Source organism: Athene noctua, chromosome 1 (genome assembly GCF_965140245.1).
Source record: "Athene noctua chromosome 1, bAthNoc1.hap1.1, whole genome shotgun sequence".
In the NCBI taxonomy this organism is placed as follows: Eukaryota; Metazoa; Chordata; class Aves; order Strigiformes; family Strigidae; genus Athene; species Athene noctua.
In genome coordinates this window covers 42,213,603-42,229,383 of record NC_134037.1, presented here as the reverse complement: position 1 = coordinate 42,229,383, position 15,781 = coordinate 42,213,603, and the positions used below count along the sequence as shown (strand labels likewise).

Below are 15,781 nucleotides of genomic sequence, written 5' to 3'. Positions count from 1 at the left end.
GTGCAGGGGGCAGGGAATTGGAGGATTATGGTCAGTTTTGCCACTCCTTCCTCCTCAGGGGGAGGACTCCTTGCATTCTTCCCCTGCTCCCGTGTGGAGTGCCTCTCACGGGAGACTGTTCTCCACAAGCTGTCTCCTCTGTCATGAGTCCTTCCGATGAGCTGCAGTGCTTCCCGATCTGCTCTGGCGTGGGTCCCTCCTGCATGTTGCAATCCTTCCACTGCCAAACTACGACAGTGTGGGCTCCTTTGAATCCCAGCCTTCTTTGGGTGCAGCTACATGCTCTGGCATGGGGTTCTCCATGGGCTGCAGGTGGGAATCTACCCCGCCATGGACTTCCAGGGGACAGCCTGCCCCTTCACCACGGGCTGCAGTGGAAACTGCTCCAGTGCACCTGCCCCAGTTCTCCTCCTTTCTTCCACTGATCTTGGTGTTTGCGGAGGTGTTTCCCTCACAACTCCTCCTCCCAGGTTCCCCTTTTTAAATATGTTATTGCAGAGGCCCAGCCACCATTGCTAACTGACTCAGCCTTGGCCAGAGGTGGGTCTGACTTGGAGCTGGGGGAGCTTTGAGAAGCTTCTCACAGGGGCCACTGCTGTAGCCCTCTCCACTGCTACTAAAAGCCCAGCCACACACAAACCCAGCAGAGTAGTTCTTCAAGAGCAGCTTTAGAAGTTACCATGGTATTAAATCCTTTATATTCTTCAGGTGTTCAGGTTCTGTAGGTTTTACTTGCTTACTCCATGTAACGCTATTTCAGCAAACCATGAAACTTGCTACAAAAATTACAAAGCAAGACCTGAAAGTTTTAAGTTGCATTGTAAATGAAAATAACTCTGAAATATTTCAAACCTTACATGATTTAGGGAATAAAGTCCACAATTTTTTTGTTTGTAGAAGGTCTCTTTAAAGAGTTTTTCTCAGTGTTTTTACTGCACAGTTTCCTGCCTCTCATATTTTTAGCATTAAAACCCCTCACCTTTTATTTGCTATATTTTTTTATCTTGTTGTGCTAGAAACTGTATGATCAAACAGGAAAACTGTCTCCCTCATCTTGCAGTTTATAACAGTCATTCCCATAGGAACTGCCAAGTGAACGTAAACCCAACTTCTGTCTCAGGCAAATATTCAGGTTTCTCAAGAATCTGGCAGTGATCACAACTGAAGTGGAAAGTATGAAAAACTTTACAGTGGGGCAGGTTTTCCAGTTGCATTATCATGTCCAGTTTCTTAAGTACTGGGAATGAAGTCTAACACAGGGATTCTTCTGTCCAGTATTTTTCAAAATGGGAAAAACTGTAGGCAAAAGAGAGTATTGGTTGGGGATATCATATGGAAGTGGTGGGAGTGTGTTCAAATGTTGTCATGTCTTATTTCCCTAACTTGGTTTTAATTCCTCCTTTTCTACGATTAGCCATAACATTTCATATTTTTAGCTTTTGCCCAGTCTTTTGCGTACCCATCTTTTTCCTGTTCCTAGGAGAGAAGAACTAAAGAAAAAAAATATTCTGAGTTCATCAGAAGGATGTACCAAATCTAAAATACCTGGTATTCAGTATAGGTTTTATGAAGATGAAAGCAGGACCTCTCTGATTTCTTTCCATGACTAATATGTTTGAATAACCTGAATGACTGTTATGGTCTAGGAGGGAGTGTGAAGGCCATATTTTCATACTTTTTAGAATGTTTCTCTTATGTAAAACAAAAATGAAGAAAAATGCCACTTTTCTTTTGAAATTACTGTAATAGTAATGAACCAGTACTTCTTACTCATAAGCTAACTATGCACACAATGAACTAGATATATTTAAGACAGATTGTGTACTTGAAGTTATAGATCTTCTACAAGTCTTCAGGAGTATAACATCTATTACAAGCAGATGCTTAATTTTTAGTTCTGTCATGGTTCAGAAAAAGTAGGTGGTTCCTTTTCTAAGATAGTATTTGTGCATCAGTGCTGATTGTTACTACATTTCTTTTCCTCTTTCCTAGTTTTTAGGAGACTTTATACTTGCTGTACTAGGCAGGCTTATTTTAAATGGTATGAAGTGATTTATATTCTAGAAAAATCAGTGCCACAATCTTTTCAAGTATGAAATGCCCTGAATAATGTCTTTAAGATGTAGGAATTTTCCCACGATTCTTTAATTCACTGGAGTGAATTACGCACTTCATCATAAAGACAGCCCTTGAAAAACCCAACAATAGTTATTTTTATGAAGAGTCAGTGTGAATATCTGGTAGAAAGGAAGAGAATGAGAAGAGTAGAAACAAAGAGAAAATATTGACTGGACCATCTAGTATCTTGCAATTAAGGTAAGGATACCTTGATACTATGTGCAACAACAGCAGTAGGAAAAATAATTGGAAAAAACAAAAGCGGTAAAGCCGTGTGTTCGATATTTGATTTTGCAGATAGCCTAAATTCAGTGCAAAATGAATTATTTAGACTTATATTCCCCTGGGAGAGCCACATGCAATCTTTTGTGTGTAAATATCTGATGATGATGGTGAATCTGTTTTAAAGTTATGTATTATTAGAATGATGACTTTTACTTCTGTAATTAAAATGGCAACTTCATATACTCCTCAGATTACTTGAGGGGAGGTAGGCAGTCTAGACAGAACATAATTCCTTTTGGTATTAATCATTTACATTGCAGTAAAATCCCCTTATTGAGTTATGTTTTTGAAGGCTCAGAAGGATTTATAAGGATCATAAAGATCCTAAATGAAGCCACTGTACTTGCAATCAAACAATGAATTGGACTGAGTTGTCTGTGCTCCCAAAATAGCAGCTACTAAGCTTCTGGCACCTAACTGGAGTTTTGTTTTCAAAAGAGAAGGCTTAGGTGTTCATTCATGGTGGATGCCTGTTTCTGTAGGTTGGCCTCTTTATTGCACAGCATTAATGGTGAGAATCATAATTCAGTCACTTTGATTGTAAACATTCTGCCTTATGTGCGTTACCTTTATATTGGTGAAGAAGACCCATCATCCACTTGTAGTTATAAGGTTTTATGGTTTTTATATTGAATTTGTATTCTGTTTTGAGCAACACAAGAAGGAAAAGAGTGAGGAAGGGAGCAATATTTGTAGTATAATCTACTTCTTCTGTTTTGATCTTATTTGTTTAGTCACAGTTTTGACAGCCCTGCTGTTTCATTCAAGTTATGTTTGCTAATAAAAAAAAAAAGTGTGGAGCTATATTTGTATGTTCTGTTAGGCCTTGATGTTTATGCATGGACTACAAACTTCTTTCCTTTGTTGATTCATACATACGTGAATTTATTTTCAGTGATTTTTTTATTTTTAAGGAAATATAAATAATTTAATAACTGTCTTAAGCAACCTTTTTAATGGGTCTGATTCCCCAAACTGTTTTTGTTCTGTGGTAAATCAAAGTGATATTCCATTGCATAAGATGACAATATATAAATAGTAATTATATTCTCGCATCACGTTGGTTGAATTGTTACAACTGAAACATTATTTCACACGCTGTACCTTATTGATGCCAAGATAAATTTTAGAAACCATCCCGAGACTGCTAAATTCCTTGCCATTACCATATCTGTTTGGAATATTTGAGTAATAAGAGTTGGAAAAAACAAATTTTAAAATGTATTTTCAGATTATAATGGTTGTCTTGCCTTTTGCCTTTTAAAAATGAAAAATTTGGGAGTCATAATTCTACAGAAATTTTCATTTCTCTAATACTTTTGATCCTATTTTAAAAAGGAAACTTCTTCGGAAATAAAATTTGTTTAGGTGATTGAATTTATTAATAATCTTATTTAGAGAATGAAAGGGCACCTTAGATTGTTTTTACATAAAGCTATGTGTATCAAAAAAAGCACAGCATTTATAAAACCACAGTCAGAAGAAATATGTGCCAGACCATTAATATAAAATGCAAAGTATTAGGCTGCATGGTCTTCAGAAGATGGGAGAACTAATAATGGGCTTTCGTTGGAAATGCAGATGTCAGCTGTGGATGCCTTGAATTGTCAATAATAATGTTAAACACAGGGTAGAATATCAGCCTAAGCTTATTCTTTATTCTTCTCTCAAAATCATTAAAGCTAAGACAGTTGTGACATGTGTTCTGCTATGGCTCAATAAGTGAAGACGTGCGTGGAACGTATATGCATGTATGTGCTGAATTATTCATGTCTAAGGCACTGCTCTGGGGAAGCAAATGGAGTGTCCTTTGCTGGCAGGTAGGCTTTCAACCATATCTCATGGAGGAAGAGAATAAATGGACCAAGCTAGTTATCAGCTGCATACACAGGACCAGGCATTACTTTTCTCTTTACTATAGCTGCATTGGGAAAAGGCTAGATAAATATCAAATTGTAAGATAAGTACTTTTATGGGATTTAGCACCTACATACTGCATTTTGTTATCTGTACTGCATCCATCTAGATAAAGGACTTTTCATGTAAGGCTCACTGAATTTACTGAGCTGTATCCACAAGATCCACCTCAGAGGCAGGGGAAGGGAGACTTAAACCTGGAGTGTGATGGTAGTTCCTTAGCAGTACCTTTCTCCTTGCAGGGAGAGAGAGGAAATTAAGACAGGGTGTGCAGCAGAAATCCTGTTATCCTCACACACCTGTCTCAGCGATTCCTGCCATCTTCCTGTATCGAATGACCTGGGATTTGAGTTACTCACTAGCCCTTGTAGCCATATCAGCATGGGGTTGTGATTTCAACCTGGTGAACCTGGTGGAGGGCAGGAGCTACAGCAGGAGAACAGCCTGACATTTGACCAAATTCAGTCTCTCATCACCCATCTGGAGGAATGTTATTGGGACTGTTATTTTTTGGTGTTTTTTTGTTGTGATTTTTAGCTTCTTTCACCAAACACACTGCCTTACCCCACCCCCTCAAGCCAATGGATATTAATTGAGCTGCAGACCCTGTTTTTTAGTATTTTTACGTGATTTAACTGCGTATGGGTTCTGTTGAGAAGTTAATTTGAAATAATGTAAGTTTAAATTCAGAAATGTTCAATCCTGGGTAGATTTCAGAGTTCAGTAGAAATCTCATCTTATGTTTTGAGGATGTGTGGAGGATTGTGTTTAAAATCAAAACTATATTTTGAAGTGCCACATCTATTGCAAACTTAATACTGTGACCTTATGGTGAAATACATGAAGTTTCAATAAAGAGAATTCAGCTGTTCCAGGAAGAGGTGTTGATTCAAGAGATGACTCCTCTCTTGAGTCTTGTCTAAAGGGTGTTGTGCTTTAGGATACATGTTAATTACAGTGAGGGGGAACTGTAACTTTCTAGCATAGATAGAAAACACATGCTACTTTAAAATTTTGTTTTACCCTTTGCTAACAAACTTATTTCAGGTTAAAAATGACTAGAAAACGAATTACCATGTAATGCTCTCCAGTAACTATGCTGTTAGGCAGTGGTCACCCACATCCTTCTTAGACAAGTAAAAATTTACATATTGAAAAAACATCTCAAACATCTGAATGATTAAATTAATAAAAGATCTATATGGCCTAAAAACACGCTAGTATTTGAAGCCTGGGTTTAGGTTATACACGCATCAGTGTCTTGGTTTTGGACAACTTTTAAATGTGTGCTTTATACACTAAATAATCTCTTCCTGTTTTTGTCAAGGTCTGTGAGTTAGTTATTGCAGCCTACATTACCCTCCTACTTATTTGCTAAAAGCTAGGATTTTACCACATAAAGGTTTTGTATCTGTCTGGGATAAATACATTGTATATTAGCAACATTTTTTGTAATTACGGCAAGTGTCTAATAACAAAGAAAAAGCCCTCCTCCTCAAATACCGCTTTTATTCAGTATGTCCTTGATTTAAATTCAATGCTATGTTAATTTTCTTATTGCTAATGTCCTGTGCTTTTGTGAGAATGAAATACTCCTTAACTTCTTAGTTTACTTGGCTGAGGAAGAAGTTGCTCTGCAGCATTATCTGTATTTTCCCATCTCATATAATCTTATGTCAACCTAGCTCTGACCTTTATATGATGGAACCTGTGGTAATATACCCTTCTGCTTAACAAGCTTTGAAATAAAAATATGTGATTGGCAGAGGTGCAGGAAATAATTAGTTCCAAGTAGATGGGAGAAGTGAAAGGATTATTTAAAGGAAAAGAAAGTGATTCAGCTGGTTTATGGTGCGTATGAAGTTGTCTCAGCTTTTAATTTAACTATTAAGGGATTGAAATAAATTTAAGTCACCATGCAAAAGCATTTTTCAACTAATCATTGTAAAGAAGCTATCTAAATAATTCTACTGCTTATTGGAGGCTCAAATATTTGAGACATTAATTAGTTCATTTGCTCTTTCAGACCTACTCGTAATATGTGGCTGAGTGGAAAAGCTGCTGTAAGGAAGATAACATGTGCACTAGATTTTGCTGAAATGTACCTAGTGAACAGTTTATGGTGTTCTTTGAAATAAAAATATGTATACACATTTCCCAGGAGAGAATTCTTCAGTTGGTTGTTACAGATGTCAAGATGTGTTTTCTGTGTTTCAAGTAGATAATACAAACCAGGACAAGCTCAATCACTGAATAGATGAGTTCTTAAGTATGTTGTGCATGGGGAAAGAAAGAGAGAAAGAAAGATTCTCCAGAATTTTGTCTGTGGCACTTAAAAATCTGTAGATCACACAGCTGTGTTCTGCGACAAATGAGTAAAGAGTGAGCCACACTCCTGCTCCTTGGATTTTTCTGTACTCTAATTTTCCATTCATTGGAATGGCTCTTTACTAATAACATCTTCATGTATGAAAGGAAGGCAATGCTGAAGGCAAAGTTAACAGCCAGATAGGCTTTCTTCTTCACAAATATGGATCAATGACCAGAGATTAGGAGACATTTCACCCATGTTACCACTGGCTTTGTGCGGGAGTGCGTTCCCCTCCAAGTGATGTTGGCTGTGCTGCCTCTCCTCACATAGATTGAAACTGAGTCCTGAAAGAAAGTGGTTGTGAATTACATGTTGTATGGGAGCAGTGCACAGTTCTTAAAGCTGTTGCAATGAACAATTGAGCACTTCTGATAGAGGTCTAGTAGGGATCTAGGAAAGAAATGTAAGAGAAACTTAATGCCCCTCTGGGAGCATGAAATACAGAGGATTCTGGTGGAAGCCAGAATGGGTTTGGAGAGAACTTGATTAAACTTACGGCTTTTGTGGGTCTAAAACTGGCATTCTGTTTTTGGACTAATTCAGATATCTCTTCAGATACTATTCATTCTATCTCTTACCTTTGTATGCCTCATCAGAAGGTCTTTTTGCCATTTATTTCCTTTGCATTCATTCAGATTGACCAGTTCTTGTTCTATTTGTGCATTAGAGGGGGGCTTTTTTCCTCTTAGGTTCTCTTTCCATTTGTCTTCTGGCCGTGTTTAGTACAGGAAATATCTGGTTGCTGGTTCTCCTGCTCATCTGTACTATGGCCATTGATCATTTGAGTCCCAGTTTCCTGTGCTCATTGCTTTCAACTTTTGAAAAATTCTGGTTTTGAAGCCAGAGCTCTCTGAGCTTATTCTTTCTGGACCACGAAAGGGATAATTTTTGAAAATTATTTTTTGTGTGAATGGGGTGACAAAATGAGGGATGATCTCATGTAAATAACTTCCAATGCTGTATCATGCTTGTAACAATGCAAATCTATGCGTTTTGTGCCTTATTGCTATGAAAGTGGCACATCTGTTTGAAACTAACTTTAGAATTCTTAAGTTGCCAGTTGCTTATTTTCTCTTAGTAATATCCACAGTGTGTTCTCCTCACTATCTAATGCTCAAAATATAATAAACTCCATTCCGAGCAATTATTAATCTGACAGATGCGCATTTTGAATGATCATACTGATCTGGTGCAATGCACCAAATGTATTAAGAGCAATGTAAAGCTGCTGTTTTATTTCAGAACTTGAAAGAGCAGAGTATGCTACTGAAACTTAAAGAAGGACTTTTACTACCTTTTCGTGACTGAGCCATCACATAACTTGCAGGTTTTTGCAGCCACTGTTTATTGGCACATTTTTCCAACTGCATTTATATTTTTCTTTTTTCTGTGACAGAAAAGTGAACATTTACATAATTAATGCTTCTTTCAAGGCATCAATATAATACCTTTAAAGCAATGAGGTTGCTTAACTGTAAATTACATTGTTGCATTGTCGTTAAAAGTACTATGAACAAAATGAGCTAAATGATTTCAGAGGAAAATTCTGTGGAAATGTATGTAACTGCTATATCCAAAAGTATCATTAGGGAATATTTGAATTATTTTACTTAACTTTAAAGATATTTAGGTATTGAACTCATGTATGTTTGAATACAGATTAAAGGTTTTTATCTTTTGATGAACTTTGATTTGATTAAACCTCTTACAGCATGAGATGAATACTTGAAAACCAAGTATTTAGCAAAAACATGTAGTGATTTGATAATATTTTACTGTGTCTTTATGATTCTAGATAATGTGTAAGAAAAACTTAGAGTCGGTAAATGTTTGTTTTAATACTGATATTTGTAACTTGGCAGGGACAGCCTGTTGGAGACTGTGATTTCAATGTTCGACTTGCATGTATAGAGAAAGAGATTATATTTCCACGACATGAAAAGATGAAAAATGGTCTTATTGACAAAGCACAGGAACCATTCAGTGTTCGAAACAAACCATTTTTTGACATCTACACTTCAAGAAAGGTAAACTTGATTTCAGTTGTTTATGTTGTGGCACTGAACGCAGCAAAGCAGTGTTGGGTGTAGGTTTTCCCCTCAGCTTTTTTAACAGAACTTCCAGCAAGTTCCTTTGCTAACCATATGTTCAGCGGTGCTTGGGGGCAGATGGACAGTTTGGTATACTGTGAAAAATGGGTTTAGGCTACCTATTCCTTGTGAATTACTATTTTCCCATATTTGTTTTCCCTTTACACTGGCAAAACCTAATTCTTTAGTTTTGTAATGTTGAATGATCATGTAGAAGTTAATAGCTTTAGGTCTAAAATGTCTCTGAGCTCAAGGGACTGTCTGAGCACTATGTTGTTTACACTATCCTCCTTCGTAGGTAAGAATATAATGTTCTCTTTACTTCCAGTCCCCATTCAGCCATAGTCTTAAGAATCATGAGTTGTGCTTGAACTCCCACTTCATGTTTAGCAGTGATTGCTAAGAGCCCATTCTAGTTAATGTCTCCACGTTTTATTTATTAAAATGCCACCCTAGGTCTTCTGAAGTAATGCATATGACTTGCAAATATATGTATGAGTTCTTGTCTTTCAGTACAGACATATCCTAATGTTCTGTAAAATACTTTTATTCTCTTCTGTGAATTAAATGACTCCTGGATAATATTTTCTTCAAGAGGAACCTGTTTTTCTCAGCACTGCTGTTAGTAGTCCCGTGTCTCATCAACGCAGAGCAGTGAACATCAAATTGTCAGCTTCCATTTGCTTTTGTCATTTCCCTGATCCTGTAGCAAGTAATGAATTTCACCCCAAGAGGAGTAGTAATGGTATTTTGACTAACCCAGAGTTGCTGAAAAAGAAATAAAGAGATAAGGCAAAAGTTGGACTTTCAAAAATCCTGGCAAAGAGCCTTTGGAAAGTTTAAGTCCCAAACAATTATATGAGAAGTTTGTGTGGATAAAGCACTATAAATGTTTTGATTGCTTTTTTGTATTTGTGGTGTTGCCTTTTTGGTTTATCTATTTAAGATCAGCACTGTAAAATTTTACAAGGGGGAAAAAGGCTGTTTGTCTAGAACACAACATTTTGAGCTTGGAATTAAAAGAAACTGGAACAAAAGGAACACATCTTAAAAATTATTTCTTACATAAATTTGTAGTTTCTTAAAGTGTTCTGGAGTTGCAGGTTATTTAACCTCGATCAAAAATCACAGAACAACATGGTTGGAAGCATTACTAGAAAATTTTCTAGGTAAAACACATCTGTAGTGTCTCATGCTAGTTGAATCTAATTGCCAGCACATGACTACTGAAATGATTCTCTCCTTCCCAAAACCTAGGAGATTAAAATTATGCTGAATGGCTTTCTTTTTCCTGTCTAAAGGAGATTTCTGAATTGTCCACAGGTCTTCCAGTGTATTGGATTTTAACAGCTTAACTGTGGCACTTTTTAAAATCAGCAATGAAATTATGCTATTTACTGGTCTTTCTCTGCCTTTCTTAAAGCTCTGAGCATAAACCCTTTAAGACAGTGACTGTCTTATTACCCAGCCGTAAAGAAATATGTTGGTGAGGGAAAAAAATTGCACACGGCTAGAATTTGTTTCACAACAGACTTTTAATTGCTTTTGACATTAATGCTTGGACAATATTTCTTTAATTTGTCATTGTCTTTGCCACGGGCTTTGAATCACTTGCGAATTATGGATTGAAGCCGTTATCTTGCCAATTTTCTTCATTTTTGTGAAGAATGTTCATGTGTGCAGCAGTTGGAGATACGCACAAAGAGCAAGAGGGGTAGAGTTACTGGCAGTGCTGAGTAAATAGCCAGTGTTACTTTTATTTTAATAATTTCAAACATTTATAATTTATCTACTCTGTGCATGTATTAGATCAAATCAGTAGGAAAATAAAGTAAGAGTAATAGCCTGGGTTTTATCAAACTTATATGTTTTGAAAGTTGTTTTTTTTTTTAACTAGGCCTCTTTTGCCAGTTAACTTGCCCCCTGGTTAGAGTGAGTAAAAGTCAATGGTTGGTTTGCACTACAGTTGTATAGCACATTTTCCTTCTCTGAGGGGTTCCTCAGCAACCTGTTCTAGTGGAAGGTGTCCCTGCACATGGCAGGGGTGTTGGAACTAGGTCATTTTTCAAGGACCCTTCTATTATAGATTCTATTATAGATTCAAAATATATTTCAAATCTTTATCTGCTCACAAGAATAGTATTCATAAAAATATATTCTCAAAAGAATAATATTCATACTGAGAATTACTCTTACTCTTCTTTACCTCAAAAATATATTTTTTTTTTCATTACTTCTGTGAATTTGATGAGTGTGTTTCCTGTAACACTTCCTTAGGATAATGATGCAGGGATTACATCTTCATATTCATGACAACTTTGTGAACAGAATTTTTTATTATATGTGGTCAGAACAGATGATTCTTTTGAAGTGTCGCCCTGTTCTGAAAGAGGACTATTTAAAAATGGTATTGTTTTGCCCCAGAGATCTTCTTCTGTTTATTCAGTCATTTCTGCAACTACAGTAACAAATGTACTTACAGTGATGAATACGTCATTAGTATAGCTGAAAGAGTAAGCTGGGTTTGTTTTGCATCAATGACAAACATTGTGACAGGATTTACCAACTCTGTGTGCAGTATAGCAAGGTCTGCAGGAAGATAAGCAATTCCTTCTAGCTTCTAAATCTGCTCATACGCAGATTGAGTCAGCATATCCATCAGTCCATCTCCAGAGATTTGGCAGCTGAATGGGTGCTAAAGGCCTGACAAATGGGACCTGCTTAGGTAGATCTTTTCCTTATGTTTAATTAGACATTTTTCTTGTTCTTCTCCAAGAACAGTGGGATCCTTTCATCTGTGGCAACTGAGGTACAAACTCTCCATTGAAGTGCAGAAGGAAAGACCCTTTATTATTACAACAGTAACAATATGTACTTATGCTCTTGCCAAAGCTCTTACTTCATAATTAGCAAATCAGCAATTAGACAGCTCTCAACCTTTTCTCCTGTCAGCATAGGATCACTCTAACACGCGCTGTGCAGACCAATCACCTTCTTGTTCATGCACTGTTCACGCAGCGGTAACTTCTCACAGTTCAGTACTTTTCCACACTTCAGTGTTGCAGCTGTCCGTTGTTTTTCCCTGCCACCTTGGCACAACTCAGCAGTTTCTCATCTGTCTTCTAAGGCCTGTTTTTCATCAAAGCCTAGCTGTTTCTCAGAGGCTGTGTAAGGCTGACAGGCCAATGTCTTCCACATTCATCTTTAGAAAGAACCTAACAGGATCCTTCCTTTCTTGACTAGAGGTCCTTAAAGATTTACACTTAGTCTCAGAAAAGCTGTGCATTTTCTTAAAGACTGGGTTTTTTTCCCTACCTCCAATTCTTGTATTTCACTGACAGAAGATGTAGGTCACCCTCAGGTCACCTCCAAGGCTTGTTATTTTCAAAAAAAGATCAATGGATGTAGCAGTCCTTGGCCACAGATAAGGTAGATCTCTGGTTGTACCACCATATTCAAGACTGAAAAAGTAGAAACACCATACCGCTGGTCAGAATGTGTTTCATTAAAATTCTTGGAGTATGTCATGGACTTTTGGGTTTTTTTGAAGTGTAGCTGGGTTTTGCTTAGGGTCAAGAAAAGAATTAAGTGTACTTCTGAATTACTGCAGCTGGAACCACACATCACATCTTATTTTTGTTTTGAGAAACTTCAGTTTTTGAAATACGTCCCCAGAATGCAGTTTGAACCTCACAAAAGTAAATACTGTAGACTTCTCCCTTCACAGCCTCCTTCCATCTTTCTTTTTTCTATGACCTAAGTTAAGACATAGTATTCCAAATTGAAAGCCATTGTTGACCATTCTTCTTACTAACAATAGCACGTATTAGTAAATATGTTACTTTGGGTGGATTGTAGGAAGATTACGAAAAAAGGCCAGGAGTCTCAGCACTATATTAAACAGCAGAATAAGTGGCTAAAACTTTTAATTATACTAGGAAAAATGCATGTTCTCTACATAGGTTTAGTTATTTTCAGTGAAAATGTAGTAGTAACTTGAAACAGCAGTAAACCTTGTACTGTGTTATATAATATGTCCAATAATGTTGTTCTTAGAGTTATGGATTTGGGACTTTAATACCGGAGTTAAAGTGTACTGATTGGTTTTTCTCTAATCTGAAAATGAATTTATTGTGAAATGAAAATCCACTTTTGAAGTGGATTGCAATTATAAAGTATGGCAGCATTTATAGTTGTGCCTTAACATTTGTTTTTCGTACTAGATTTTGGAAATAAGGTCCATATCTTTGCAATGTTATATCTTTATAATGTTGTGCTGAACATTATTTTAAGATGTTTTGATGGACTTTTGTTTTTTGTAAGACTGAGTTTTGGTGGTGAGAGGAGGAAAAGAAAGGGACAGTCACGTGGGAAAGGTTGTATATTCTTGGAATCCTTAACAATGTTACCCTGTTGAACTTTGGAGAGAGTAGTATCACTAAATTTGCCTGCCTCTGTAATCAAAGAATCATTAAACACAGTTTACACTTTGTGTTAGCTGGGAACAATGTACTCTGTAAGAGATTTTGCCTCTTAATGTAACTTCCAAATTCTTTAGAAATATATTTTTGAGCAACGTTGAATCTTTGCTGTTTGTCATTACAGTCGCATGATTGATCGCTTCTGTTGCATAGCTTGCTTGCTTTTCATTTATTAGTGTGCATCAGAATTCAAGGAGATGAAATTGTCAGATCTGCAAGCTCCTGCCCATCATGTAAGGATAGCAGGAGTCCATGGCAAAAGCTGAGTTTTAGGCTTCCCTCATGCTGAAATATTAAAGACTAGTGAGGTTAATGCTTTATATGCTGCATATTCTTAGCTTTAGAGCCTTAGGCTTTCATTTATACAAATACTTTGGGATTTTCAACAAGTATGTTATCTTTGTTATATTAAACAGGAAGTACAGGTACACAGAAGTAATTAAACTTTCGAAGATGATGCAGGCCTTGGCTTTAACTGCCTAAACCAACTCACAGTCCTTTTGCAAGGCTTTTTTTGTGGACAGTTCCAGCCTGAATGTCATCATTAAAGCCTACTGTCTGGTGAAAATGCTGTCTAGCAGGAGTAGGAAAAAAGTTCCCTTCTGTGCAGTCAGTGGTCCCATGGAGAATTGTGCCCATCACTCTCAATGGAACAATAGGGCTAAAGGTTAAACAATGATACAGGTCAAATGAACAACCTTTTTCAAATGTTAGCACGCTGTATGTCAATGACTTGTCAGTTCTTAGACTATTATCTGGTTTTTAAATGACAGCTTGTCCTAAAGGAATTAGAATGAAGGTGAGTAATCTCTGTTAAAAGATTAAATGGTCTAGAATCTTCCTGAAAGTTTTCAGTCAAATCTGTGTACTGACAGATGACTTATTTTGTTCTCCTGGTTCATTTGACATTTGGATTTTTAAATTTTTAAATTTTTTTCTGAAACTGCTTTAGTTGTAGTTAGGAAGGGTAGAATGTTTAAAAGTTTGTACCAGTAAATGTGTGGCTATTGTTGAGGTGATCTGCTTTGGAAAATTAAGTGGATGTGGACCTTTGAGGGTGAATGAGATTGTGTAAACGCATGATTTGCTGATGTTGGTGTGAAGTATTTGCAGGCAGCTGTAAGCTAATATTTGTGCGGCCTGTAAAAATAAACTCTGATAAAAGGTAGAATATGTGGATGTAGCTCATCCGTGTCTGTTGAGAGAGCTGGTAACCTAAAACTGACTGTAAATGACCACAAAGCCCAATTTTATGTCACCAGATAGCCTACAGACAAAGGTTTGCAGTCATGGGACAGAAGACGAAAGAATTCAGTGGCAGAGCAAAAGTGTTAAATAATCTCTGTGTATTTATTGGAGACTTTGAATTCCGCATCTCAGTGGAGGGGGAACGTTACCATCTGGAGGATTTTTAATGCCAAAAAGACTTGTTTCCTCTGTTTTTATTTTTGTTTTTATTTTCTATGCCTTAAGGAGTAGCTTAATCAGCTCACCTTTCAGTCCTGTATTTCCTGACCCAGAGTTGGCAGTCACTCTTTGGTGTCTGGCCTACACCATAGTCCTCGCTCCATCTGTTCTGTTCCAGGTTTTTGGCCTGTTTATCATCTCATCTCCTTTTAATTATCTTCTAACCCATCTCCCCTCTACCATTTTGTTTCTGTTTTGCTTTTATTTCTTTACTTCATATGTTTTGTCCTCACTTTGTCCTATTTCATCTCCCCAAAAAGGGGAAGTCAAATGTTGTAAAAGCAGTATTGCCTTATTCCAGCCCTAGATGCTTTTGTGCTGGTGCAAAATCACTCAAATTTTCTCGGAGTTCTTTTCCTCCTGTAAATGCAGATAATGGTTGACCTGAGTAACCTAGTAAATAAGTAGTGAATAAGAAGCTGGAAAGATGTTGCATTATGCTTATCTTAGAATTTGAAATCTTCACTTGGCAGCTGTCCTGAATCCCTGCATGTAGTACTTCAGCCTGATTTTTCAAAATTATTTTACTGTGTGAATTTTAAAGGTAAAGGCAGCCAATCAGACCAAGTGGAAGCTTTGTAAATTGTAATATGAAATAGATGACCAAACTGTGGCTCTTGAGCTGAATGTAGGTTACTACCACTTAAAATTCAGTGCTTGAACTGGAGCTTTTTCTTGCAACTAGCTGCAGCACTGAAATGACATGGATACTGTTCAGTAAACATGATTTCTGGCAGCGGGAGGATGAGGATAGCAGGGACTTTGTAGGCCAGGCTTGGTGGGGTATCCAGCTGCCTCTAGATGTTCCTTTGCTTTCTGTGGGGCAGAGGGGCTGCAGTTACTTGATTTGATTTGGTTTACACCAAAAGATTTTCCCTCATGCTAGGGAAAAAAAAAGACTTGGCTACGGTTAACTTTCCAGCCTCTGTGATCTGATTGTGTCACTTAAGGAGACCTGTTCATGGACAGGAATCTGTGTTCATTTCCTAGAGTTAACAAAAAAGGATTAGGCTACTTGCTTTTGATTGTTATTATTTGTGATGTTGGAGGTC

The 15,781-nt window shown here is 37.1% G+C and overlaps 1 protein-coding gene across 2 annotated transcripts in view; it reads left to right on the top strand.

Annotated features, from left to right (window-relative positions):
- Positions 1-15,781, top strand: part of RNGTT (RNA guanylyltransferase and 5'-phosphatase) — a 193,792-nt gene that overhangs the window by 65,960 nt on the left and 112,051 nt on the right. For both annotated transcript variants that reach the window (XM_074896019.1, XM_074896018.1), the window contains exon 11: positions 8,554-8,718. In XM_074896019.1, the coding sequence (XP_074752120.1) occupies positions 8,554-8,718 (165 nt within the window). The remainder of the gene's footprint in view (positions 1-8,553; positions 8,719-15,781) is intronic.